Raw genomic sequence first — 26,236 nt, 5'->3', positions numbered from 1 at the left:
GATCCTCCAGATTCCCACCACTTTGGGCAGAAAGAAGCAATATTTTCAGTAGCCTTGCCCCCCCGCACCCTGACCCTGGAAACGCTTGGAAAACTGCCCCGGGGAGCTTGGGGTTCGGACAGGTTGCCGTGCGTTTCCCCTCTGCAGACACTTGTCGTGGGAGGGGGTTGTTTTTCCTGGAGAAATCATTCGCAACGTATTTTTAGGTATTCAGACTGCGCTTGAGGGAAAAGGGGACTAGAGTAGCATCGTGGGTAGTTATCTTTTTGCATGATAATTGAGGTGTGATTGCAGAGTAGCAAAGCAATTCTCTTCTGTTCCCTAAAAGCTGACTTGAACCCGAAAACCTCTGCAGCCGCTTGCTCAGTAGCAGTGTTTCTGGGCTACGTGTGCAGCTGCCAGAGTGAAGGTCTTGGAGCTGAGCGCTCGCTGGGAGGCATGAGCTCCAGTTCGTTCTTGGGGGAACAGTGGTGTCCGGACTTTGCAGGCCCTCTGCAGGGGGCTGCGAGAATGTGAGCGAGCCCGGCTCTGCTCACCCTTGACCGGGCCTGTTTGTGTTCCCTCCACATGAAGTCCACACCTTCTCCCGGTTAACTGCTCCAGTGGGACCTTAAAATGGGAAACTTTTATAGCAATATGAGCTCATCCTTGCCGGGAAGGCTGCGGTTTTGCTCCCCGAGCTTCTGGTCGTGTTTTCAGGCACTGTGGCCTTATTTTCTCCTCTTCTTTCTAGGATAAGAGATTTCTTTGTCCCCTGTCCCCAGCTGGTGCTTAGAGGCCTGGAGACAGAAAGTGGGGAGTGGGTGCAGGAAGACTCGGGATTGTGGGGAGGGGAGCAGGGGCTCTGCCCTGCAGAAACCGCAAGGAGGGGTGCGGCGGTTCGTGCTGGCCCCGGACAAGACAGGCCCGCCAGGCCGGAGTCCTTGTCCCTGAGCTGCTGGCACCCTCGGCTGCAGGGACCCCGGCAGGGGCCAGAGCCAGCTTTCTCGCGGGACCAGACCCAGTCACCAGCCTTGCGGGGTCCTCTGCGTGTCTCCATGGCAACCCCCTTGTTTTTCTTTGTCCCAGTGGAAGGCCTGAAAGTGGTGGAGATCGAGAAATGCAAGAGTGACATCAAGAAGATGCGGGAAGAGCTGGTGGCCAGAAGCAGCAGGTAAGGTCAGGCCCGGGGAGAGCAGCCCTGCGCGTGGGCCCAGGGAGGGGGTGGCTCTGGGCTGCTCCCCGCAGCGCACTGCGGCAGAGCCGGACCCAGCTCCGGCCAGGATGAGCGCAGGGTGGAGGCAGCCCGGCTCCGGCTGGGGTGGGCTTGTCAACTGCACAGTCTTAGATGGAGGTGAGGAGGATGGCTTCAGTTAAAGGAGGAATAATCCCCCCAGAGATCAAAGCTTTAGGATTCACTTATCCAGCCTGAGAGAAGTTGGCATCGATTTTTAAAGAAAGGGCCCAATAAAAGGAAAAGGCATTTGGCTCACAGAGGAGGGTGTCCTGGTGCCCGGAGGCCGTGCTCCTGTGTGGACGTCCCTACAGCTCAGAATAGCAGGTCACAGGGGAGATGCCACAGGGCCTGGCCATTCTCCACACAGAGATCACTTGTCATGCAGAACGAGGGGTTCTCCCCTGGGGAGCCGAAATTCATGGAAAAAACACCCCGGGCTTCCTTACACCCCCTCGAAGGTAGGTGTTTGTACAGGACCCTCCGCCGAAACTGTGGTCCCAGCAAGCGTTCGGGGTAACAGCAGAGATGATGAGGGAGGGGGCGCGGGCATGGAGCGTGTAAGTGTGGGGAGCTCGGCGGCATTTAGTGGGGACAAGGAACTGAAGACTAGCCCTGCGCACAGCCCCCAGGCTGTCCTTGAAAGCGCACCTGCCAGTTTGAAGATCATTCCCGGGTCTTAAAACGTTGAGGGCGACCAGCTTAGTGAGGGAGGCCGGCCGCGTGGAAGGCTCTTTGAAGGCAGGAGGTACAGGGGAAGCTGACGTTCCCACGTGAAGCCGAGGGGCTGGCTGGCCTCGGGTGGGCTCGAAGCCACGTTAGTGTGGTCTTACAGGGACCACACCACGTTTCTATCACACCCACTTGGCACCTGATGTGGATTTGGAGATGTCATCCCATGTGATTTGGGGAGGTCAGGGTGAAGGAGTTTGTGAAAATTTGCAGAAAATTGCGAGTGAATAATTCATGCTGGACATCCCCTTAGTGAGAGGCTCTTTGGGAGCAGGAGCCAGAGGCCCTCGTGGGACCAGGTACGGTTCCGGGAGTCGGCTGGGCCCGGCTCAGCAGGCAGGAGGATGCTCAGGCCCTCGGTGGCCGGGGTCTGCCACACGTGCCGGCCAGAGGGGGTGTGTCCTGGGCAGCAATGGGACCCCTGAGGTCCCTTCCCACCTCCGTGGGCATCACCTCACTCACAAACATGCCGACCCGCGAGCTCACAGAGCACCTGCGGGAGGCTTTTTAGAAGGCAGCCACTTGCCCCTCCTCTAATGACTAAGGCCTGCCACCTGCCCAGAGCCGCCGGGGGTGAGTCATGAGCCCCACCCTCGCTGGCCCCGTCCCTGCTGCTGCGTCCCGGGGGCTCCCTCCAGCTCCTGCACCTCCCTCCCATCCTGGGGAAGAGGGGCGTGTGCCGTCCTGGGGTGGCTGCCAGCCCTGCTCCTGCCACTCGGATTGCCAGGGGAAGAGCTCTCCGGGTCCGGGTTGTCCCGGCGTCCCGTGGCGGCCACGAGAGCACCTGAAACAACAGAACCGATGGCCAGAAGTCAGAGATCACGGTGTCCACAAGGCCACACTCCGTCTGAAGGCTCCAGGGCAGATCTAGTCCAGCCCCCCTCGGAAGCTTCTGGCGGCTGTCAGCAGCCCTGGGGGCTCCCGGCCGGTCCGTGCGTTACTGCAGTCTCGGCCTTCACACGGTCTTCTCCCTGCGTGTGCCTCTGTGCCCACATGTCCCTTTCTTGAAGGACACCTGCCCTCTTGGATTAGGGCCCACTGCCCCGGTGTGGCCACACGTGGAGCCACGACACCTGGGATGACCCTCCTTCCAAAGGAAGTCATATGCACAGTCCTGGGGCTTAGGGCTTCCCCTTCTCACTTTTGGGGGACATAATTCAACCCACACAACGGCACGAGGGGGGATACGCCCGATTCTGGAGCACATGGGAAGAAGCCGCCCGCCCGGGAGCCACAAGGCAAACCGTGACCCACCGGCGCCCGTCCGGCCCAGTGGGCAGAGCCGAGGTGGGGCAGGTGCCTGGGCCCAGCCAAGGGTTGAAGCGCCCTCCCTCGCCGCCCGAAAAGTCCGTTTTTGGAGCTCACGGTGCCGTGATGCAAAGAGAAGCCTTCCCGGTGCCCTAACTGCTCCTAGAGGCGATGTTCTGGGCAGACAGTGTTCGCAGCATCCCACGGAGGTGAGAGACGGGTAGGTGTGACTCTTCAGTCACAGACCAACAGGGTAAAGTTCTCAAACGTTGCTGACACATTTAGGAAAAAGAAACCGGGTGGCGTGGGCCCGGGTCTAGCCCACAGCCAGGCCACCTGCCCCGGGCCCTTCTGGGCCCCACACGAATGGCCCTTCCCTTTGCTTTACGGAGACGCAAACTCAGACGGCAAACAGGAGGCCGCCTGCGCCCCCCTCTGTCTCTGTTGTGTGCAAGGCTCCGTTTTAACCACGCAGGGATGCCGTGCAGCATGTTAGCGTCCCCGGGACCAGGCTCCTCCACACAGGGCTTCGCCTGGACTGGGGCAGAGACGGGCACCCCACACAGCTCTGGCTCCTGGCTATCAGCCCAGCTAGGCGGCGGTCGGCCTCCCTGGGGGGACAGATGTCTGCCCCGTGCCCGCACACATGGCTGACGAGTCTGAAGGGCGGCCCCACGATCGCCCCCACGAGCACCACCCAGCTGGGCCTCCCTCCGCGCCAGGGGCCCCCCGGCTCTGGGAGCGGCAGCGGAGGGGGTCGCGGGCAGGCTCTGGGACGCCCCCGGACCAGGCCGCGCGCTTCCGAGACACACGCCTTGGGTTTCCCCGGGTCCAGTGTCCTGCCTAGCTGGGCACAGAGCGGAGCTTGCCGCTTCACCCCGGGCGGGGGGAGGGCTCCCCAGGGCTCCGGGGGCTCCGGTCTCCACTTCCATCCCAAACAAATGGCCTTGTCCACTGGACGAGCCACGGGGCGGGGCGCTGGGAGCCCAGGAAATGAAAGCAAAAATGAGGCCCAAATAGAATGAAAAGAAAAGGCACCATGCCAGGGGCTCTGTCGCTGGAGGAGGCTGGTTCCCGTGGCAACGAGGCACAGAGGGAGCAGGCGGGCCACCTGGCCGAGGTGGGGGAGGGTGGCGGGAGGCGCCGGGCACCCAGCAGACGCTCCCGACACCGGGATTTTCAAGGAAGCAGCTGGATTCCTGCAGGCCAACCATCTTGCTTTGTGCAAGCTTCCCCACCCCCCCGGAAAATACGGCCTGCGTACACGGCGCGTGTGGGGATGTCTGCACGGAAGAGGCTGAGCGCAAGGAAGACAGGGCGATGCCGTGGTCTCCGTTCTCAAGGGCACAGAGCAAGCTCGCCACTGCTCAGAAACGTGCGGGGGCGACTTCTCATTTATAGGGCGGCAATGGGAGACACCTGCCTGGTTGGTGCCTTCTGGCGGTTCATGGGTTCATTACTCTTTCGCGGAATCTGTGTTAAAATCCCCTCCCCACACGAAGTCTGATGAGTTTTGTAAGCATCGCGTTGAGGGAAAGAATAGCAGGACCCCCAGAAAATTGTACTGAAGGCTCCTTAATCAGAAAGGACACAGAGGTATTACTCTGAGTTTGCAAGTAGCAGAGCCCCCAGGTAAAACCTCCAGACTGTACAGATGAGGGGGCAAACCCCACCTGAGATCTGGATGCCGAGCTGCCCAGATGTGCTTCTGTGTATAGAGACCTCCTTTTGAAAAGAAATACCGTGTTGTAATCTTTTTTTCACTTACTACACCGTAAGCAATAAATGGATCAAATTTGAACCAACATGCAGTTCCTACGTTTTCCCAGGAGGCCACAATGCACACTCATCTCAGCCCACAAAATGTGTTCTCTTCTCCTCGAAACTTGGTAGATTTTTTTTTTTTTGCATTACCTTTCAGCCCATACTGTATGCAACATTTCTTTTTCCCCTTTCCCCCAAAACCTTCTTACTTCACATAATACTCATCAATATCTTAACACATAACAGTCCGTCTTGTTGATGTACCGTGATGGTTTAAATTATTTCCGACTCAGCAACATTGAGGTGGCTTCTGGTTTATTGTGTTTTTACAACAGATGACGTTGCAGTGAATACCTTCGTGCACAGAGTGGTTTGCTCACATCTAGTTCTTTTCTTAAAATATACTCCCCAGCGTAGACGCACAGGCTTAAAGGATAGGAATGTCTCATGGCTCTTACTATGCGGTATTAAAGTGCTCTCCCAGGAGACAGGACGTGATCTACAAAGTGTGTAACGTCTGAGGATAAGGGAGTATGTTCCCTTCCAGGAAGGGAGGGTCCCCGGGTGGGGAGGGGGCCACATCCAGCCCCGGGTACCACCGGGCTCAGCACACTGTCCCCTGATGCTGGACGGTGGCTTCCCTCCAGAGCACGCCTGGCTGGATTTGTTCTGTCCTTATGGCGGGGAGGGGGTACCTCGATACTTAGAAGTGAAGGAAAACAGAGTCAGGTGCCCGATAGCAAATTAATCTCTAAAGGTAGGTACGGGGGGAAACTGGAAACTAAAAGTCTATGGTGGGGACTGGATTGGCAGCTCGGACCCCCCCCCAGAGGCACCCCAGAAGGACGTGCCTTTGACACCGAGCTCTAGAGAGCAACAAGCAGAGAGTTTGCCGTGAGCAAGGTGAAAAAAACAAGTAGCAAAAGAGTAAGTTTGAGACAGTTCCATTTTTGTTAAAAATCCAAGGCACTGTCCCTGTGTGTCCATGCCTAGGAAAATTCTGGAAGGATACCCCAAACTTAACAGAAGGTATTTCCAGGGTGTGAGAGATTGAAAGGAAAGAAGTAGGTAACGTGGGGGCTTGCTTTAAAAAAAAAAAAAATTTGCCTACTTTCTCCTTGTTTGAATTTTTTTAAATAAAAATGTTTTTACTTGCATCATCAAAGGATTTTTTAGGAATTTGCCTAAAATGAAGGTGACGTGTTTTTGGAGAGCTGCAACATCCCAGGTCCAGGCGGGGTCCTGGTGGGTTAGCAATGAGAGGTCACTGGCTTGCTGACTTAACAAATAAGACCAAGGGGTGTGTGGGGTCTGGGTTTGGCTGGGGCTTCTTTGGTGTCACTCTGAGGAGGGGCCCCGGCAGACCCCTCGTCCGAAGCAGCCATCCCAGAGCTAATCCTGACTGTCTTCCTGCAGGACCAGCTGTCCCTGTAAGTACAGTTTTGTGGATAACAGCAAGAAACTGACACCTCGGCGTGATGTCCCCACGTATCCCAAGGTGAGAGGAAATTCGGGCTCTGGAGAAATGGCAGGTGTGCGCCCCCGGCCGGGCCCCCCACCCTCAGCCACCCCGACTTCCTGGCCAGGCCCCCCTCTGTCCGCACGTTTGCAAATGCAGCTCCCACCCTGGCCCTGGGCTGTGTGACCCCCGCTTGCCATTCTCAGGCCCAGTACTTTTTCTCTTCACCGTGTGTTAGTCGTGGGGGCCGCCAGGCCGGCAGGTCACAGCCCCTCCCCGCTGTCCGTCCCTCACCCATTCGGTGAGGGTGTTCACACTCAGACGTTACTGTAAGGAGCTTCCATTTCTGAAATCACCTAAAATCTGCCTCACTGGATCTCCTGTCCTGAACAGTGTGTAGCTATCACGAGAAATTTTGCTTTTCCGCCTCGAGAGGTTTCTCCGTTGCAAGAGCCCAGGCCCTAGTGGAGGCCCCAGTGACCGGGAAGTTGGGGGGGTGTGGACTTCAAACCACCACGGAGAAGGGTCTTGTGATGTCGGTCATCGTCTCAGCCATGCCTTCAGCTGAGTCAGCGAGACCCTGGCCTGGCACTGTCCACACACGCTTCCGCTAAGAGTCAGGTTTCCATGTGCTGGTGCAGGGACAGGCTTCCCAGGCCCGGCGTGGGGCAGGCCCCCCCAACTGCCCACAGTCCTCATGGGGACAAAGAGCCTCCCAGAGCCGCCCTGTGAGGGGTTCCCCCCACCCACTTCCAAATATGTGCGACATATTATCCGAGGTCTTCAGATGGACACTAGGGCCTCTTCCCACAAGAAAACATGACCCGCATCTCCCGATCCTGCCCAAGGGACCCACAAGGCCCAGCCAACGGCCAAAATGAAAGGTGTCCGTCCTCCATAGCAATCCTTATAAGAAACCAAACAGGGGCCCCTGGGTGGCTCGGACAGTTAGGCATCCGACTTGGTTTTGGCTCAGGTCATGGTCTCAGGGTCTGGGATCAAGCCCCATGTCGGGGTCTGCACGCAGTGGGGAGCCTGCTTGAGATTCGCTCTCCCTCTTCTCCTCCCCCTGCTCTCTCTCTCTAAATAATATAATAATGAATGAATGAATAAATAAATAAATGAAAAACCAAGCAAACCAAAAGACCTCGGGGAGATTACATCTAATCCCCGAACACCATGACGGTCTTATGTCTAAGATCACAGCCTATTTCCCACGACAGTTTGACCCGATTCTGGCACTCCCCATCTACATCCCCCAGCAAGCTGCACTGCATTAGCCTGCAGCCAAAGAAAGAAACTCCTAATAGCTTCTTAGCCAGTATTGAATCTGTGCCAAGTTAATTCTTTATCCTTGACTTCACTCTATTGTTTTTTTGGGGGGGTTTTGGGGTTTTTTTTAAGATTTTATTTATTTATTTGACAGAGAGAGACACAGTGAGAGAGGGAATACAAGCAGGGGGAATGGGGGAGGGAGAAGCAGGCTTCCTGCTGAGCAGGGAGCCCGATGCAGGGCTCGATCCCAGGACCCTGGGATCAGGACCTGAGCCGAAGGCAGACGCTTAACGACTGAGCCACCCAGGTGCCCCACTCTATTGTTTTTTTTAATCGGGTTTACGAAGAGGTAACTTACCCACAGTCAAGCTTGCCTCCTGCAGGTGCGGCACGCTGTGACTTTGGAGAGACTTAGGCAACCTCTGCACAATCAAATGTGGAACATCTCCCCCCACAGCCCTCCTGGTGCCCTCGCCCTCCCTCTGGCAGCCACAGATGGGATGTCTGTCCCTGGAGGCTGGCGCTCCGCAGAATCCTTATAGAGTGTGGCCTTGGAGTCTGTGCCCAGGCGTTCTTGACCAGGGAACAGGAGGACGTGGAGCAAACGTCCCCCATCCATGTGAGCTCACCAGCCTTTGTCTCAGCCCAGAGCCTAACCAACCTCCTGTCCTTTCCAGTACCTGCTCTCCCCAGAGACCATCGAAGCTCTCCGGAAGCCCACCTTCGACGTCTGGCTCTGGGAGCCCAACGAGGTGAGTGAGGGGCCCCCAGTGCCAGCATCACGGGGACCTGCCAGGGTCCCCCCATGGCTTCGCCTGCTCTCTGGCCTTGATTCTCCAGGTTTTCCCTCAGTCTGACTCTGGGTGGGTTCAGGGGGGCCCGGACGCAGAGTTCAGAAAGGGGGGTGTCAGAGCAGAGGCACGGGTGGTCAAGTGCAGGAAAGCTGGCCCCCCAAACCCCACACACCCTCCTGGGCCGCCACACCCCCTGAGGGGAAACTTGGGAGGCGCCTCCTCAGGAGAGGGGCCGAGGGAAGACAGCTGTGTCTCAGCCAGAGGATGCAGGACTGGGGGTGCAGGACTCCTGCAGCAAGACCGTTCTTCCAATTTCCCCTTTTGCTGAGAAAACACTAACATGGAGATTTTTGTTTATTCGGCCGAATCTAATAATATCAGTTGTACCCCTCCGTGTTGGAACCCCGAGAAAACAAAAGTCCCTCATCATGGACATGAGGCCCACCAAATCTACAACTTCTCCAGCTTTCTGGTAACACAGACATGCAGAAAGGCCGCCCCCCTGCAAGCTCACCGCAGGGTGCAGGAAAGGAGAGATCTGCACCCTGAGCGGGCACCATCTCGGTCGCCAGGGCCAGGGTCTCGGAAGTGCCCAGCTCTCGTGCTTTCGTTCCGGCACAAGACTGCCGCCCTGCCCGCCCCACCTCCGCCCAACTGTGTGCTGACCTGTGTCCCAGGGATTGTCCCATCACAAACCCTGGACCGGACGTCACATGGACCCCAAATCATCCAGCCACCCAGGAGCGCGCAGGACTGGAGGGTGGGTTTAGATGGGCAAGAGGCCACGGCAGAAGCCACCGTGCCCGGAGGGAATGGGAGGCAGCATGGCCAGGAGAAACGGGGGTCAGGTCCTTGAAGACAAGTGTCAGGACCAGGGTCTGGGCTTAGGACCTGGGCTGGGCAAGGCTTGTGCACAGGTGAGTGGGCACACCGGGATGGCTCGGCACGCACAGATTCCTGCTTCTGGCGGATGGGCAAACACCGCTTTTGGGAAATCACTCCGGCTTCCGCACACCAGCAGTGAGAGCAGAGCCAGGTCCCCAATGGCAAAGCGCCTGCCTGGAAATGGGCACTCGCTGCCCGCTCTGTCTCCATCTCCCACGGAATCCCACTGGGGCCGGAGAGGCTGAAGGATTCACGCACCCAGGAGAGGAAGGCCGCCTGCCCACGGCATCAGGGCCGGGGTGAAGCCTGCAGGTGGGCCCAGCCTCCGGGTGGGCTTCCCCCAGCGCATCTCAGTGGCCGGGGCAGACTGCTCAGCGGTTCCAGGGTTTCCAGAGACGTTCTGCCAACATGCAGCCAGGAACCAGAGATGCCCAAAGACAGGAGCCCTAGCCTCTGGCCAATCTGGGGGTGCTGTGGATTTGGGACTGTGAGCGGTGAAGGCCCCCCAAAACTGCATCTGGCCGCCCACGAAGCAGCTCATGCCCTGGAATGTCGGGGCCCCCACTGGGGGATCACACCTCTTCCTTCGCGTGGGGGTATCTCTGTGCCCAGCACCCCCAGCCCCAGCAGGGTCCTCCAGCTCAGAGAGCAGACGAAGGCAATGGCTTCACGTGTTCTTGTTCCCCGCTAGCTGACGTGTCAGAGCTCTTCCCAGCATGGCCACCTCCCTGGAGCGTGGGGCTTACGGGCCATGGGGCCCCGGCTCTCTGGCGAGCGCCCGCAGCCACTTCCAGGTGGCCACCCGGCCCGGACCACCCAGCATCCGGGGCTGCCAGCGTGGGAACGGATGCACGACGCGTCCCTCCCACTCCAGAGCTGCCGCACACGTCACAGAAGTGGGGCCAGATGGTCTCGTCTGCCCATCACCTCCAGCTGTGGACTCCCGATCTCACCACCACCGTCACGGCTCATGGGGATTGCTGGAGCTGTGCGTGCATGCGGAGGGGAGCGGAGGGGGCTGCAGGCCTCTGGCCCCAGCGCCGGCATCCAGGACGGTGGGCGCCAGCACCCCAAGCCACACGCCAGGGCCCTGGACTCGTCCCCAGAGCCTGGCACCCTGCACATAATGCAGTCTGCGTCCGTCCCGTCCCCTCGAGGAGGACAGTCCATCTGTGACACTGCAGATTCCCACATGCCCACTGAATTCTTGGCGATGCCACGGGTCTCGGCTCCGTGGCCTTCCTTCCACAGCCGTCTTGTGGACGCTCCAGGCACAGGGCTGGACGTGCAGAGCTCATGCTCCCCGTGTTCCAAGCTCTCCCAGTGCCGTGTCACGAGGAAGACGGGTCTCCGGTGGCGTGCCCTGTAGCTGTCAGCTCGGGCAGCTGTAACATGCGCTGCAGGCCAAGAAGGCGTCCGCTCACACCTGGAGGTCCGAGATCAGGCGTCGGCAGGGCGGCTGTCTCCCAGGCCCCTCTCCCTGGCGTGTAGACACCGCCTTCCGGGTCCTCACGTGGTCGTCCCTGTGTGCATGTCAGTTCTGGTCTCCTCTCCTCATGGGGACACCAGTGCTAGTGGACGAGGGCCACCCCGGTGACCTCATTTAACCTTAATGAGTGTTCAAAGGCCCTCTGTCCACACAGTCATGTCGGGGGTTAGAGCTTCAACACACTGATTTGGGGGCCACAGTTCAGTCCATAACACACCTTTTTGGGAAGAGAAGGTCACACAGTGACCAGAGGCAGCCCGGAAGCGTGACCGCTCGGGCCCCGGGTAGCTGGCGGATGGGACGAGGCAGGGCTCAGGTGTGTGGCCCCGGAGCCAGGGAGCGTGGGCCAGTGTCACACCCCTTGCCACCAGGTGATGCCCAACGGTCCCCGCCTCCTGGATCTCCCATCTCCCTGGGCGCTGCATGCAAGACCTGCTTCCCAGAAAGCAGAGCCTGCGTTCTCAGACTCTCACTTTTTAATAATCAGTCTTTCTTCTCAGGCTTAATTAGCTCCAGAGCTCTGAGCTATATTTAAATAGATCACAACAATGACAATCAATCATCTTCAGGACTGAAAACAAAAGCTGTTTTAACCTGAGCGAGATTCCCGTAGGAGACAGCTCAGTGACGGGAATGCGGCTTACCTTCCAGACCCCACAACGAGTGCCTTACAGTGTGTCTGGTCCCCGCGGGCCGCACAAGGGTGCACGAAGCGTGCTGGGGACGCAGGCCATCGAGTCTCAGCGAGCACAGGGCGTCTGTGTCTGCAAAGGCACCAGCTCTCAGGCGCGCGTCCCATGGAACCGTGTCCCCAGCACCTCAGCCTGGCTTCTTGTGTGTCCAAGTTCAGAGTCACTTCGGACGTGGTCGTTTGGGGGTGCCCCCTCTCACCCAGTCGGTCCCTTCTCGCATGGAACTCCCTTAACTTCTCAGCCCAGCTGCTCTTTCAAGCCCCCACATCCCTGCTAGGAGTCCCGAGACCCCCTGCCCCAGTCAACATGGCTTTGCTATCAGGGCCCCCAGGAGCAGAGGGCTCACCCTCTAGGGACCGGTGGGCCCTGCAGGCATCTCCCGGGATGAGGAAGGGGCAGCTCCATCAGGCGGCTGGGCTGGCCAGCCCCGCCACCGACCACCCTTCTGTTCCTGTGTCTGCAGATGCTGAGTTGCTTAGAGCACATGTACCATGACCTGGGCCTGGTCAGAGATTTCTCCATCAACCCCATCACACTCAGGAGATGGCTGGTAAGTGCAGGCCCCCCCGTCCCCCTCGAACACTGTGTCATCCAGTTACTAGCGAACAGACCAGCTGGGCCCCTTCCTGGTGGCGTCCTACAGATGGAGGTGACGTTCCCATGAGTGTTCCGTGAGGACATGCAGCCTGTCTCTGTCCGTCTCCCACCAAAACACTCAGCACCCCTAAGCTCCTGCTCTGGTGCTCGAGAAAATAGGAAGAACCAAGGAGGGGGCAGTGAAGTGAGTGTGCAGGTGCGTGCACGTTTATGGGGGGTGTCGGCCTGACTGCTGTGTGCGTGTGTGCATGAATGTTAGTGTGTGGAGGTGGGAGTGTGTGAATGCGTGCGGGTGGGCGTGAGTGTGCATGTGTGGAGGGGGTACGTGTATGAGTATGTGGGTGTGTGTTCAGCAATTACTTTAAACAAAATGTTGCTCAGAACTAAGTGTGAAAAGCATAGATGTTAAATATTAAAATATGAAAAGGTGTGATGAGGACCGGGACCCAGAGCCACTCCGATAGCCCCCCAGCCCTCCCTGCAGCTTCACGTCCCCGCGTGGCTCCTCAGAGCCCCTCTGGGGACACCTCAGTCCATGAGCCCAGGTGAAAGCCTACTGCCCAGCTGCCCTCCGGCCACAGAGTGGCCAGTGGAACGTCCTCAGGCCCCCTGGGCCGCCTCGCCCGTACCTCCAGCAAGCCCAGGAAGGCAGCTGGCCTCTGGGTCAGCCAAGGGTGATGCAGAGTGCATCTGAAACACTGGCAGTCAGCTGGCAAAATGGGAAGGAGCTGCCCGGGGTAGCCTGGAGGGGAGGGTGGGCAGCAGACGTGGGCAGCTGGGACCCTCCGTCTCTCGCAGCTCTGCGTGCACGACAACTACAGGAACAACCCTTTCCACAACTTCCGGCACTGTTTCTGCGTGACCCAGATGATGTACAGCATGATCTGGGTCTGCAGGCTCCAGGTGGGTCTCGGGGGGGCTCCTGCTGGGGGTGGCAGTACCTCGCTCGGGACGCAGCCCCCACCCGGGGTACAGGCTCCCCTACCCTCCTAGGGAAGCCACCCCAGCCCACCGTGTCCCCCGCCCTCCTGGCCCCACCCCTGGGCCAGCTGCTGAGGGGCTTCATCCTACCCATGTTACTCCTCTCCCACCCCATTCCAGCCCCCTCCTCACCCCCTCCCACCCTCTCTCTGATCCAGGAGAAATTTTCCCAAATGGATATCTTGATTCTAATGACGGCAGCCATCTGCCATGATTTGGATCATCCGGGGTACAACAACACGTATGTACATGATTTTTCTTTTTCCTTTTAAAGGGCTCTCTGGTTATCAGAGTGACCTTTTCAGTTTAACACGCAGACTAGTTCCAAGTTGGAGCTGTTGGCGAAGCCTCACCAGCCCCCAGCTCACCTCCGCAGGACACAGCTCCCACTCTGGGACTTGGTCCAGGACCTCGGGCCACCCGGGGCAGAAGCTTCCGGCTTGCCGAGCCCCGAGGGGCTGCCACACTCCTTTGCAGTCCTGGTGATGCCAGTCCTCCCCTCCGCCTGAAGCAGGGCGTGGTGGCCGCATATGATGCCCCATTCTCCGGATCCCTCTCCCCAGCCTGTTTCCAACAGGACCGAGACAGAGAGGGACTGCAGATGGGCAGCGGGTGGGAGGGGTCCACAGCGGGCCGTGGGGGCCAGGCTTCACAGGAACAGTGATTCAGTCCCACTTCTGGGGGGACAAGGGCACAGAGTCCACCCTGCATAACTGCCGGGTCCCAGCTGTGTGGCACTGGTTTGCATCCCTGGTGATGCACCTGTCCGAGCAGGTGTATTCGTGTGGTCTGACGTGGCCGAGAACTCACCATCACGTTTGACGGCAGGCCTCCGTGGTGGGGACGCCCGGGCTCCTCCAAGGAGGCGGGCACTGTGAGCATCCACCCCCTGCTTTCACACTCAAGATCATGTGCGAGGTACAGTCCAGCCAAGGGGTCGAAGCCACAGCTGCAACATGAAAACACACCCTGGTGCCCCCCCAAACGCCTGCCCTCTGTGCATACCAATGACGTGTCGAGGGGCCAACATGGAAGGCCTGATCGCCTCCGGGCACCGTCACTGGGCGCAGAGGAGGGGTCTTGGTGGCGTCTACCTGGTAGGGTTACAGGAAAGACCTTGAGGGCATCAAGCGAAAGGGGCAGCAGAGAGTCAGGAGAGCCCGGAGGAGCGCGTCCCTGGTACCGCAGAGGGCCACGGCTCACCTCCTGGCCTCTGCTGGCACCGCCGTGTCCCCGCGGAAGCCTGAGCCTCTGTGTACTCTCTCCTTCGATGCCAGGTACCAGATCAACGCCCGCACGGAGCTGGCCGTCCGGTACAACGACATCTCGCCCCTGGAGAACCACCACTGCGCCGTGGCCTTTCAGATTCTCGCCCAGCCCGAGTGCAACATCTTTGCCAACATGCAGCTGGACGAGTTCAAGCAGATCAGACAGGTATGCAGGGGCAAGGGCCCTCCGACTGCAGAGTGGGGGGACGGTGAGCACAACCCCCTTGTGCTCACCGGTGGAACCCCCTTGCTCCAGTGGCTGAGGCCCCCACGCGCTCCCGGCCCCACCCCTCCCCCACCAAGGCCAGTGCACCCAAGGGAGACACGAGCCCTCAGCATGGATACACGGGACCCCACCGACCTGCATTTCACATCCCTCATTTGACCGAATCCTTTGAGATTTGTCCTTTCTCCAGCCTGCAGCCTGGGAGAGTGAGGGTTCCAGAGGTTGGGTCACTCATCAGAGGTCCACAGTGAGTTCGTGCAGGCCCTGGACAGACCCACCTGCTGCATCCAATCTGGCAGAAACCCGACTGCTTCCCGAACCCCCACCTCAACTTAGTCAGCCCCACCACCCACTTCAGATAAGGGACGCTGGGGAGGAGGGGACAGCACCCTCCCGTCCTGAGACCCACAGCTTCCCACTCGCTACAAGTAACACCCCCTTCCACGCAGGGGGTCCCCGCTGAGCACAGCTCCGTGCACCCCCTCTGATGTTTCCAGGGGAGGGAAGAGACCGGAAGGACCTCTTAGAGGAGTATGTGGGTTGAATGGACCCCCTTTGCCAAAGAAATTGTATGTTCCCTTCCTGACCCCCGGAACCTGTGAATGTGACTCGACTTGGGAAGAGTCTTGCTAGTAGTTAAGTTAGATCTCTGGAGAGTAGCTTGGATTACCCAGGTGGGCCCTAAATCCAATGACAAGTGTCCTCAGAAGAGACAAAAGGGGAGACATACATGGAAGAAAAAGCCGCATAAAGCGGAGGCAGAGGCTGGAGTGACATGGACCCAAGTCAGGGAGCGCCTGGGAGCGCCTGGGGCCACCAGGAGCAGGAAAAGTCGGGAAGGACGTTTTCCCAGAGCCTTGGGACTTCTGGCCTCCGGACTGTGAGAGGGGGCCTTTCTGCTGGTCCCTGTCACCCAGCTAGTAGTGCCACGAGCCGGGGGCCACGTTCGTGTGGAGGAGCCACACTCTGCCGTCCCACGGATGACAACCTCACCCACTCGATGCCTCGGGGCCTGGCCTCAAGGTGCACCTGATAAAGACACGGGGATCCGGGCTCTCCCTCCCGGAGGTCTGATAAGCTTCACTCTGTCAGAGAGCAGCCCCGTAAACTGTTGTCATCCATCAGCCACGCTTCCAGGAAGCTCAGAGCTCTGGGCGGTGCCGAAGGTCTGTCACCAGCAAGTCACTGATTCCCGGCACAGCTGTGTCCCCTTTATCTGTGGGCTTTCCCACCCTCTCCCCTGCTCTGGAGCGCCTGGCCAGGATGAGCCAAGGCGCATCTTTCTCAAGTGGGAAAGGGGCAGGTCATGGAGAGGCCCCGACGGTGGCCCGGTGAGGAGCTCCTGCAGGGACCACAGCAGCCGGTCCCCCTCGTGCGTGACCCACCCGCGCCCGCCCCCCGGGAGCGGTCAGAGCAGGACCCTCCCACCAGGGGGACACAGGAGGCTTGTCCTGCCCCAAACACATAACTAACGTGAAAATGAAACTTTCTGGGCATAAAAGCAGTTGTCCCAATTTTTTTTTTAAAGATTTTATTTACTTATTTGGAGAGAGAAACCGTGAGCCGGGGGAAGAGCAGAGGGAGAGGGAGAAGCAGACTCCGCACCAAGCATGGGGCCCGACGTGGGGCTCGATCCCAGGACCCCGAGATCACGACCTGCGCTGAAGGCAGACACTTCACTGACTGAGCCACCCAGGCGCCCTAGTTGTCCCAATTTTTAATACTATTTTGTCATTGAGTATGTTTAGGGATGAATCCTCATAGGAGTGGCCCCTTCACTAGTAACACAATGAAATCTTTAAGAGAAATCACAGAATTCAAAATGCCAGGGATGTTCCCCTCCCCCAAAATACATCTGAGATGACCCATCTCCACTGATTTCAGTTCCATCCCGGATGCTGTAGTTCTGTGTTTTGGGGAAAGCACAGCACTCTGTGCAGCACAGAGCTGTGTCCTTATACATGTTTTCGGGGTGCATGGACGGTCACGGCTTCGAATCACGTTACTTCTACTAAACCAATATTTGGTTAACAAGGTATTAAAATATTTCCATTTTAAAAATCACTGCATTCTTGGAGTGTCTGGGTGGCTCAGTCAGTTGAGCGTCCGACTCTTGATCTCAGCTCAGGTCTTGATCTCGGGGTCATGAGTTCAAGCCCCGCGTTGGGCTCCACACTGAGCGTGGAGCCTACTTAAAAAAAAATTTTTTTTTTTTTTATCATTGCATCCTCATTTACAAACGTGTTAGCAGAACGGTGCTGTCAAATATAACCTGACTTTGATCGCTCCCAAGCACTAAAGGCACAGATTAGATAACAGGAAAAAGTCTCCTGGAAAATCGGTTAGTGACCTCCAGCGATGTGATGTGAAAGAAATAGCTATATACCCGGACTCCTGGATTGAGGGGAAGCGTTTGTCCTTGGCTGAGACGAGCCGTCACAGGGAAGCCTGGTGCTGAGCCTGCCACCTGCAAGCGAATGAGCCTGGCGGGCCTGGGGGGGCTGCCTCCTCCTGGACTCGGCATTCGGGGCTCGCCCGCAATGCACGCGTGGGTTTGAATCCCCAGCCTCCACCCGCCAGCCGCGGCCTGGGAGGCTCCCCAACCTCCTCAAGGCTCCGCTTCTTCATCTTGAAAATGAGGACACTGATTCTCAGAGACACACATCGAGTTGGCACGAGGACCAAGTGGGACACTGCGCGGAGGGCTCGGCACGCAGTCGGGGCTCAAGGAGTGATGCTGGGACGGTACCCAGGGTTAACATTTTGCTTTCACTTTTCAGGGGATGATCACATTAATTTTAGCCACTGACATGGCAAGACATGCAGAAATTATGGATTCTTTCAAAGAAACAATGGAGAATTTTGACTACAGCAATGAGGAGCACATGACCCTTGTAAGTAGCTTGTTTTAGCTCATTCGGAGGCTGGTGCATGTGTCCCACCCTCCAGCCCAGACTGGAAACTGAGAAACCCCAACCCTTGCCCGGCCTTGGAGCAAGGCATGATTAAAGTGGGCGCACAATCACAGCGCTTACCTGAAAAGCCCCCAGCGAGCCCATGTCCCGGGTAGAGGCGGCTTTTCTGATTCCTGCATCTCGTTCTGACTTGAAGGTGGTGAGTGGGTGAAGGCAGTCCATCTTGCTCTGGTTTCCTGAGAACAAAGCTGGTCTTCCCGTGAAGGCATGGCCCCAGAAAACATCCTGCGTACCAGTTTCTGGGCGAGCAAGTTGGACCTGCAGGGCCCCTTCCCGGCTCACCCCTCCATGAGCAGGGGCCGGGCATCCAGAGAAGGGGAGCAGATCTCTCCAGTGAGGAGAGCCCACCTGGGTCTGCACCATGCCTGCCCTTTTAGGAGAAAAACACATGGAAATGTCCTTCCCAGTCTTCAGGGAAGGGGTGATGCTGAGCCTGGTCTGGGTGGGAGGCCTTTCTGGCATTCTCTCTCTTTTAAAACTGATGGTCCCTTTCCATTCCTAGAAGCTGATGAACAAGGACAGCCCTGTGAGATCTGGCTGACCTTCTGTCCATCCCGTCCCCAAACCTGAATTACAGCTAACACACAAAGTGTGCAGGGAAGGACCTAGCATTTTCCATAAGTAAAGAGCAGGAGAAAATATCCCCGTGAGCCTCCCGAGGCATCCCTTCATGGGGCTGAACATGGGGAGATGCAGTCACGTTGGAGGGACGGCTTTGCTCCTGAAACACCAGCGGGGTGTGGGGATGCCGCCTGCCCTCCACAGCAGGGCCAGGAGGAAGAACGAGTAGGCTGAGCCCCTTTGGAGTCTCCATGTACCCTCTGACACATAAGGAAAGGCCCTCACAGGCAGGAGGCCAGAAGTCTTGCTGCCAGGTGTCGAGCGGTCAGGACGATGAGGAGTGACCATCACACCTTTACTCCCTCACTCCAACTGTTCGAGCAAGGGAGGGCCCTCCGCCCCCACACTGAGCGAGGGTCCGTGGCCTGCGGCACAGACCAGGGGATCGTGCCTTGGCCGAGGAGCCCCAAAAGCACCCACTTCTTGATGGACATGGGGACTGGAGGAGGTAGAAGGAGAGGCCCAAGAGTGGAAAGGTTCTGGATCAAAATGGATTCTAGGACCTCAGCCGAGGCCCCCAACAGGAGGTCTGGATGCAGTGCTCCATGTGGCCGCGGCCTGAGATCCCGGCACAGCTCCCTCCAGTACGAAGTGCCCAGGCTGTGCCCTGGGCCCGGTGTGGGGGCAGCTTCCCTCAGAGGCCTGCCGAGCAAGGCCCTGTAACGGCCTGTGTTCTGGAGCCAACTCCCAGAGCAGACAAGGAAGGCCTGGATCGACTCCCGGGCACTGATAAGGAAGGGTGGTGACCAGGGACAGGGAAAAGGGCAGCCAGGTCACCCTGAGGTTCAGCTGGGGCTGTGCCAGACGCTGAGCTGAGCGGAGAGGTGCTCTGCCAAGTCAGGCTCCCACCCGCCTCCTGCAAGACTGGGTGCAAACAGCCCGGGCCCACTCAGAGGGCCCACAGCCCACGCTGGTATGCCCGGGGGGACTTCCTGCTGGGTCACCTTCAGACCCCGAGCGGTGGCTCACGCTTTGTCCCGGGACGTCAGTGACCGCTGGGGACAGTCATGTGTGGCAGCAGGAGGCCTTGCTGGGGGACACCATCTGGCGCTGGGGGGGCCAGGAAGGCTGGAAGGAGGGGCCAGATTAGGACCTGGAAGGCAGTGGGCAGCAGGGGGAGGCAAGGTTTCTGCAGGGTGGTGGCTTGAGCACAAGGTGCAGGGGCCCCGGGCAGAGAGCGCCAGCTCACAGGGGAGACACAGGCCTGGGAGCACCGGGCAGAAGCCCCCACCGCCTTCGCCGCTGTGTGATTTTTCTGACTCCAGGCAGGAGGGGCAGGTGCAATCAGAGCTCGGCCCGGTGGATGCCCTTGGGGTCACGGGCAGCCCTGCAGGTACCACTCGTGCTCGGGGGCATGCGGTGCCCAGGGGAACGCCCCCCACCCAGAGTTTCTGTGAGGGGCCTTCCTCTGATACGCTCACTGCTACCAGGGGTCCCACCATCACCCCTTTAACCTCTGCCTGCTAACGGTGACTTCTTTCTATATTTTTGTGTGTCCTCAACAAGCAAGAAGATCCTTTTACACTTTACGATTTAAGTTTGTATTACAAAGCGTGTCTGTGTTAACAGAGTTTTCTACTCCTCAAGCCCCCCAAACAGATTCTGATCCCGTGGGGGTGCGGTGAGGCCCCTGTTCTCCCGGGCGTGGCCGGGGGTCTAGACGCGGACTGCCAGCGCACCTGCCCAGAGCGAGCCTGCGGCGCCATGGACGCAGGCAGCACAGCTCAGCCCCCGTTGGCCATCAGCGCCCCCTCCATCCCCCGGGGTGGCAAGGCCAGACCCAGACAGCAGGAGTGGGACGTGCTCTACGCCCCATGCCTGATCCCAGATCTCTCTTCCAGCTGAAGATGATTTTGATAAAATGCTGTGACATCTCTAACGAGGTCCGTCCAATGGAAGTTGCGGAACCTTGGGTGGACTGCCTATTAGAAGAGTATTTCATGCAGGTAAGTGTCCCACACCCACCAGCTTAAACCCTTCACGGGCTCCGTGTTGGAAAGGCGACGGGTGTACCCAGGGGGACTAGTGGAGTGGGTCACAGACGATTTCTCCAGCCTCCAGGAAGCCCTCACAGCAGGTGCACATCCTAGATGAACGGGTACAACCTGACACAGGGAAGACAGGGGCAGCCTGGGAAAGCAAGCCCTGAAACCCACCGCCCGTGACCAGTGCGCAGCTGGTAGGGTGGACGAGTCGGGCAAACGGCCTCAAAGAGAAGCAGCAGAGGCAGGAGGGGCCCCCAGGGGCGGGTGAGACCACGCAGGTCAGCTGACGCTCAGAGAACCCAGTGTGGGGAGGATGCTGGCAGGCCAGTGAGGTGGGCCCCAGGAGGAGGCTGGGGTCCTGCAGGCCACCTCTGCCTCGGAGCCGGCTGCGCCTGTCCCTGCGCCCTGTCCTCACGGCCGGCCCCGCACACCCTCTGAACGCTCCGGTGGCCAAAGAAGATACCGCTCCATCCCTGTCGCTACCTCCACCCCTACGGCAGAGCGGTCTGGTTGGGTGAGGCACAGGAACGTGCCCCGTGCCCCGTGCCCTCAGAGTCCCCAGAATCCATGGATATTTCTAACATTGTGGCCCACTGCATCCCCCAGAGCGACCGCGAGAAGTCCGAGGGCCTTCCCGTGGCCCCTTTCATGGACCGGGACAAAGTGACCAAAGCCACAGCCCAAATTGGGTTCATCAAGTTTGTCTTGATCCCGATGTTCGAAACGGTGACCAAGGTGAGTGACTGTCACCACGTGCTGAAGATGCCGCATTGAGAGACACACACGTGTGCATGCACAGGTTCACATGCGCACCCCTGTGCGGTGTGAGGTGGGACCCAAGGCCCCTCCGCCAGCATCCCCGGAGCCCTCACCCTCTCGCCTCCCCATCTCACCCCTCCCAGCCTTCTGGTCTCCGTGCCCCCTGGAGCTGCCCCAGGCTCTCCACTCCCAGGGCACCTCTGCCTTCAGAAGAACCTCCTAACCTGCCCCACTCTACCCGGCACAGGGCCATCCCCAGGCTGATTTCAGCAAGGAGACCATCCCTGCCTCTCTCCTGAACCTTCCATGGCTCCCCATGCCCCTAACACAGGGAGGGCTGCCCCCCTCGTTGCACCCAGTCCCCCGCCGTCCTGGGCACGCCTGTCTTACAGGACGGCCCTCAGCTCCTGGTCCTCGCCTTTCTTCACGCCTCCACCTCTGAGGGCACCCATTCAGCTGGCCTCGGCCCCATGGCACCGGCCAGGCTTCCGGAACCACCTCGGCACGTCCTCCCGTAAACCCCATTTGTTGCTACTTCTCTGGGGACTCGCCTCCCTGTACATTCCTTGCACAGACTTCCGGGCCTTTGTCACGGCCAGCAGGTGCAGGGGTGGAGGACTGCCACGTGGGCCCTGCCCTCCCCCTGCAGCAGGACCGGGCTGTGACAGGGAAGCGTGGAAGGCATGGGGGGCATTACAGGGCCGAGATCTGCATGCGCAGGGTCCCCCGGGGCAGGGATGACAGGGTGGCCAAGGCCACGCCACCAGAACTGTTTCGTTCCTCCGGCCACGGGGCTGTCAGGGGACTAGAGACGAGGCTGGCGTCTGGACAACGGACATTTGGGGACAGGCAGGCGGAAGGCAGGGCTGTGTGAAGTGAGGACAGAAACAGAGTGGGACCCGGAGGTGGGTGGGTGGCAGGTGTTGGGCCTGCGGGTCTCCAGGAGCTGCTGACCAGATGGCCTCAGGACGGGGGTCACCGGGGACCCCGCTGCAAGTGGCGGCCCAGGGGCTCCGAGGACACTTGCTGTGTGGTCCCCTGGCCCCCCGGTTTCCCAGACGCTTGCCGCCGCTTCGAGAATGATGGACTGTGAACCTGTCTCTCCCAGCTCTTCCCTGTGGTGGAGGAAATCATGCTCCAGCCCCTCTGGGAATCCAGAGATCATTACGAGGAACTGAAGCAAATGGATGACGCCCTGAGAGAGGTAACAGGTGCCACGTGGGGAAGGTGGTCATCCTTGTGGTGCTCGGCGGGAGGGCCCTCTGCACCAGAGCTCATTTCCATTCCCCTGAAATCCAGACCTTGGCAAACCAGGGTACCTTTACTCTCTGTGAAACCAAACTGCCCCTGATGCTCTGCACCCCTTGGAGGGGTCACATCATCCCCAGTCCTTGTGCTGTAATCGGATGCTCCAGGGTCTCTCCACATTTCAGACCCCCTCAGAGCAGCACCCCGGCCCCATGTGCGTCCCTGTCCTCCTCCTGGCCCCGGGGCTGACCTTGCTCAGTGACAGGGCAGTAGGACACGTTGCTCCTGCAGGACAGAAGCCACCACCCACATCCCGGAGCTCACACATGATGGCTCGGCCCACTTAGGGTCAGGGAGACCAGGCCTGGCTCTAGGTTGCTGTGAGGCCTGGTACTATGTCCAGGGAAGGTCCAGCTCACATGCTCAGAGCCAGGGTAGAGGCGTTCTGCACAGCCTGTGAGCGGGTCTGGCCACGCCAGGGCCTTGGTGTGTGTACATCTCTGCTTCAGGGACCCCTGCCCCCGGAGACCACACAGACCCCCCCCCCCACCTGATAGCCAGTCACCTGGAGTGGGCCTGGCCTCAGCCGCGCCACACACCCCACACCCCATACTGTCTCCACCCCTCCTTCAGTCAGAGCTCCCCAGTTATGGTGCTCCCCAGCCTTGCCGCTGGGAACCCCCATGCCCCGCTGAGCGCCAGGTGGTCTCCCAGGTGTGCTGTGTTGCTCTCATCCCCCCAAACTGCCATGTGTACAACACCAGGCACGTCATCAGCACTCTGGAGCTGCCTACTGGTCGATGGGCGTTCCAGACCCGCAGCCGGTTCCGCTAGTCGGATCCCTGAACCTCCAAAGCCTACAAGCAAATGGTACAGAGAGCGATGTCCAAGCAGATGTCCCTGGCGGGCCCCCCGGCAGGATTGCTAAAGCACCTTGGCATTCCTGGGCCCCCCGAGGGCCATTGCTATAAAGGTCCCAGGCCTGGCCACCCAGCAGGGGCCATTCGGACCCCCAGGATGCTTTCCTACCCCCAGAAAGGACAGACCCACAGGCTCCGTGCTCACCCCTGCCAGTCCACTGGGCTCTGCAGCCCGAACGAGCTAGCAGTCCAAGCTCGGGACTGTGGCCGAGACGGGGAGGCCTCCCGTAGTGGGGAAGGTGGCGGGCACACAGACTGTGCTGCGGACATCCGTCTCCGTGACACATTAGCATTTCACTCAACGGGAAGCTCTTTAGCAGATAAGCAGGGACTCACAGGCTCCTGGAACCTGATTGTCCCCTACTCTGTCCTGCTTACAGAAGACGGAGAGCCTGACATCCGGGCACACGGACCCGCAGAGAGAGGGAAGCAGAGATGTGAGGAAAAGTGAAGATAACGCCATCCTGAATTGACGTCTCTACGCATATGGTAATTCAGACAAAACGGGGCAGCAGTGAAGATCTGTGGGGGCTGCGGGGAGGACATAAGGAGGGGAGGGCAGAAAATCCGAATGGCTGATGGTTTTGGAGTGAGACTTTGATTCCTTGCCTGTAATTCATAGAATTTGGCTCTGAAGGAAGGGGGACATGCTTTGGCTGATAGCACAAGATCGGTCACAAGCCTACGGGCCACTTACAAGGAAAAGCACGTTGTGACAGCTTCCCAGAAATGCGGTATCACTCACACGGCTGTGAGCGTTTTCCACGCACTTGACAGTAGCTGCTCGTGTGGTCCGTGTGAAAGGCAAACCAGCACCTTCGGTCTGAAGGATCACTGGAGAGATTCCCAGTTACACAGCATGCCAGGCGCAGGGCATGGGACGCGAGGTCTGATTTTGTGCAGAGGAGTAGCGACAGGTGCGGGCACCCAACAGGCTGAGCTTAGCTTAGGACCAGCTGAGTGACCCACCCAAGTGTCTCAACCACTCTGAGCCTCAGAGCCTGAATCTCTCCACTAGCGGGAATAATACCATTACTATTGTTGTTTTGTCCGTTAAACGAGCAGAACACCGGGACACCCCAGGTGCTTGTAACATTGGTGTTTCGTTTTTCAGGCACATCCTATTTTTTAATGGTTCAGAAGAGGGATCGAGATTGTTTTATTTGGCCTAAATGTGTTCAACAGTGTTGCAGTTTTTAAGCATCGTCTGCACGTCCTCCTGTGACGTCTGACAGCATCTGCATATTTTCAGTCCCCACAGAAGCTTTCTCCTCTTCCTTTTCCAAGCAGACGGAGCCTGAAGACGGCAGGACAGTCTCGGGCCGCGGTTCTGGACCAGGCTGGCGGAGCCGGAGCCTCATGGGAGACAACCGTGCAGGGAAAAGTTGACTCTGAGCGCCTACTCCGCCAAGACTGTGTTTTCTAAGAACTGTTTTGTTCACTGATACAAAAAAAAAAAAAGGAATTCATGATGCTGTACAGAATTTTTATTTTTAAACTGTCTTTTAAATAATATATTCTTATACAGAAACGGGTACTGTACTTTTTCTTTGGTAGTGCTGTGTATCCCAGGGCTGCTTCTGAGAGTCCCCAGAGTCCCCCCAGCTCTCCCGCAGAGACAAGGAACTGTGCTTTTCCCGCAGATGTATCTTAGAACAGTTTTCCAGTGTGATGTGATGCTCCATCCCGTGTAAATTCAAATTAAATCTCAGGCAGTGCCCGGAGCGTGTCCTGTTTGTGAGCATCGAGGGGATGTTGGTGGCTGTGCGTGGGGAGGCATGGGGCCGGAGGCCACTTGGTCAGACATGGTTGTGAACACACCACCAGGCTGGTGCCCGTTTATAGGGAGGTGGGCATTGAACACCTCAAACCGCCATACTCAGCACGTTTGAGGGTCTCTGGGGAGGGGAGCTGTCCCTTCTTCCTGCCTTTGTTTTGGGGTAAGCATTGGGGACACATTCGGGGTGGCCCTGTGCCCATAAAGGGAGACCCGACCCCTGCTGGTGGGCAGTCAAGCTCTGAGGGGCAGCACACACCCGAGCCCTCCCCCAACACCCCACGTGTGTTCAGACCCCTCGATGCTTCCCGGGCCGTGCACACCTCCTTGGCCCCCTCTCCGCACGGAAGAGGCTCTGCTCTGAAGAAGTCTGTAAAAGCCGCTGCATAATCTGCGCTCTGTGGGCATTTCATCTGGGGTTGATTAGTGTCCATGCATTCATTCCCTCTCGGCGAATTCCAGAACACTACTTGCCATCCCTGAATAGTTCATTTTCTGCTGTGACATTTTCCGTCACTTCTTGATTCCAGTTCAGTATGAACGGCAGCTTTAGTGACACCAAACTCAGCAGGCGTCCAGATGGCGATGCACTTCGGCCCACACACCGCCCCGCACGTGCTCTCTGACCAGTACCTCCCACCTGCTGAGTTGTGCTGAATGCCCACCTCGCCACGCTCTGCCCCTTGTCGAACTTCACACAGCGATGACTGAATTCAGTGTTTGTGCACACACACACACACAACCACACTCACACGCATATGTATGCATGTGCACATGTCCATGCACACAGACACACGATCACGTACACGTGTACACACACACACACATAAACCCACTCTAACACACGGTCTGCATTACGGGGCTGAGGTCATACCAAGTCCTGGAACAGGGAAATCAACAGCTCGGAGGAAGGAGTCTGTAAGGAGAGCACCTCTGTGACAGTCCCCACCCTTGTGTGGCAGCCTGGTTTCCATCAGTGGAGACCTCACAAACTGGCACGAGAGCATCAGCCTCCTGCAAAATGCTTCCTCCAACCTTCTGCCTCCAGAATGCTTATGTACTGGGGTCATTCACACCCCATTAGCTGAGCCCATTGGGGTGACGCAGCCCCAGCCTGAGTCACCCTCCATATGGACACGGCCCCTCCCTTTACCGCCAGCCAGCCTCTGTCACACGGACGGGGGCCCTGTCACCCAGCTCAGCCTGCTCACCCACAGCCTGGAACAGCCCTGCCCCAGGAGACTGCACACACGGGGGCTAGGTCAGTGACAGCATCAGCCCTGGAGGCTGGGGGGTAAGATGTGGCCAAGTGCCAAGTCAGCATGAAG

The 26,236-nt window shown here is 58.5% G+C and overlaps 1 protein-coding gene across 1 annotated transcript in view; it reads left to right on the top strand.

Annotated features, from left to right (window-relative positions):
* PDE9A (phosphodiesterase 9A) overlaps positions 1-24,775 on the top strand; it is a 92,590-nt gene extending 67,815 nt beyond the window's left edge. The window contains exons 7-19 of the mRNA XM_035030111.1: positions 1,069-1,153; positions 6,374-6,455; positions 8,369-8,443; positions 12,015-12,101; positions 12,947-13,051; positions 13,288-13,370; positions 14,407-14,563; positions 17,404-17,517; positions 20,061-20,165; positions 20,811-20,939; positions 22,072-22,167; positions 23,512-23,620; positions 24,419-24,775. Of these exons, the coding sequence (XP_034886002.1) occupies positions 1,069-1,153; positions 6,374-6,455; positions 8,369-8,443; positions 12,015-12,101; positions 12,947-13,051; positions 13,288-13,370; positions 14,407-14,563; positions 17,404-17,517; positions 20,061-20,165; positions 20,811-20,939; positions 22,072-22,167; positions 23,512-23,604 (1,211 nt within the window). The 3' untranslated portion in view covers positions 23,605-23,620; positions 24,419-24,775. The remainder of the gene's footprint in view (positions 1-1,068; positions 1,154-6,373; positions 6,456-8,368; positions 8,444-12,014; positions 12,102-12,946; positions 13,052-13,287; positions 13,371-14,406; positions 14,564-17,403; positions 17,518-20,060; positions 20,166-20,810; positions 20,940-22,071; positions 22,168-23,511; positions 23,621-24,418) is intronic.
* The last annotated feature ends 1,461 nt before the right edge of the window (positions 24,776-26,236 follow it).

This window comes from Mirounga leonina, unplaced genomic scaffold (genome assembly GCF_011800145.1).
Source record: "Mirounga leonina isolate KUSES-001 unplaced genomic scaffold, KU_Mleo_1.0 Mir_353, whole genome shotgun sequence".
Lineage (NCBI taxonomy): Eukaryota > Metazoa > Chordata > Mammalia > Carnivora > Phocidae > Mirounga > Mirounga leonina.
This window is presented reverse-complemented; position numbering and strand designations above follow the sequence as displayed.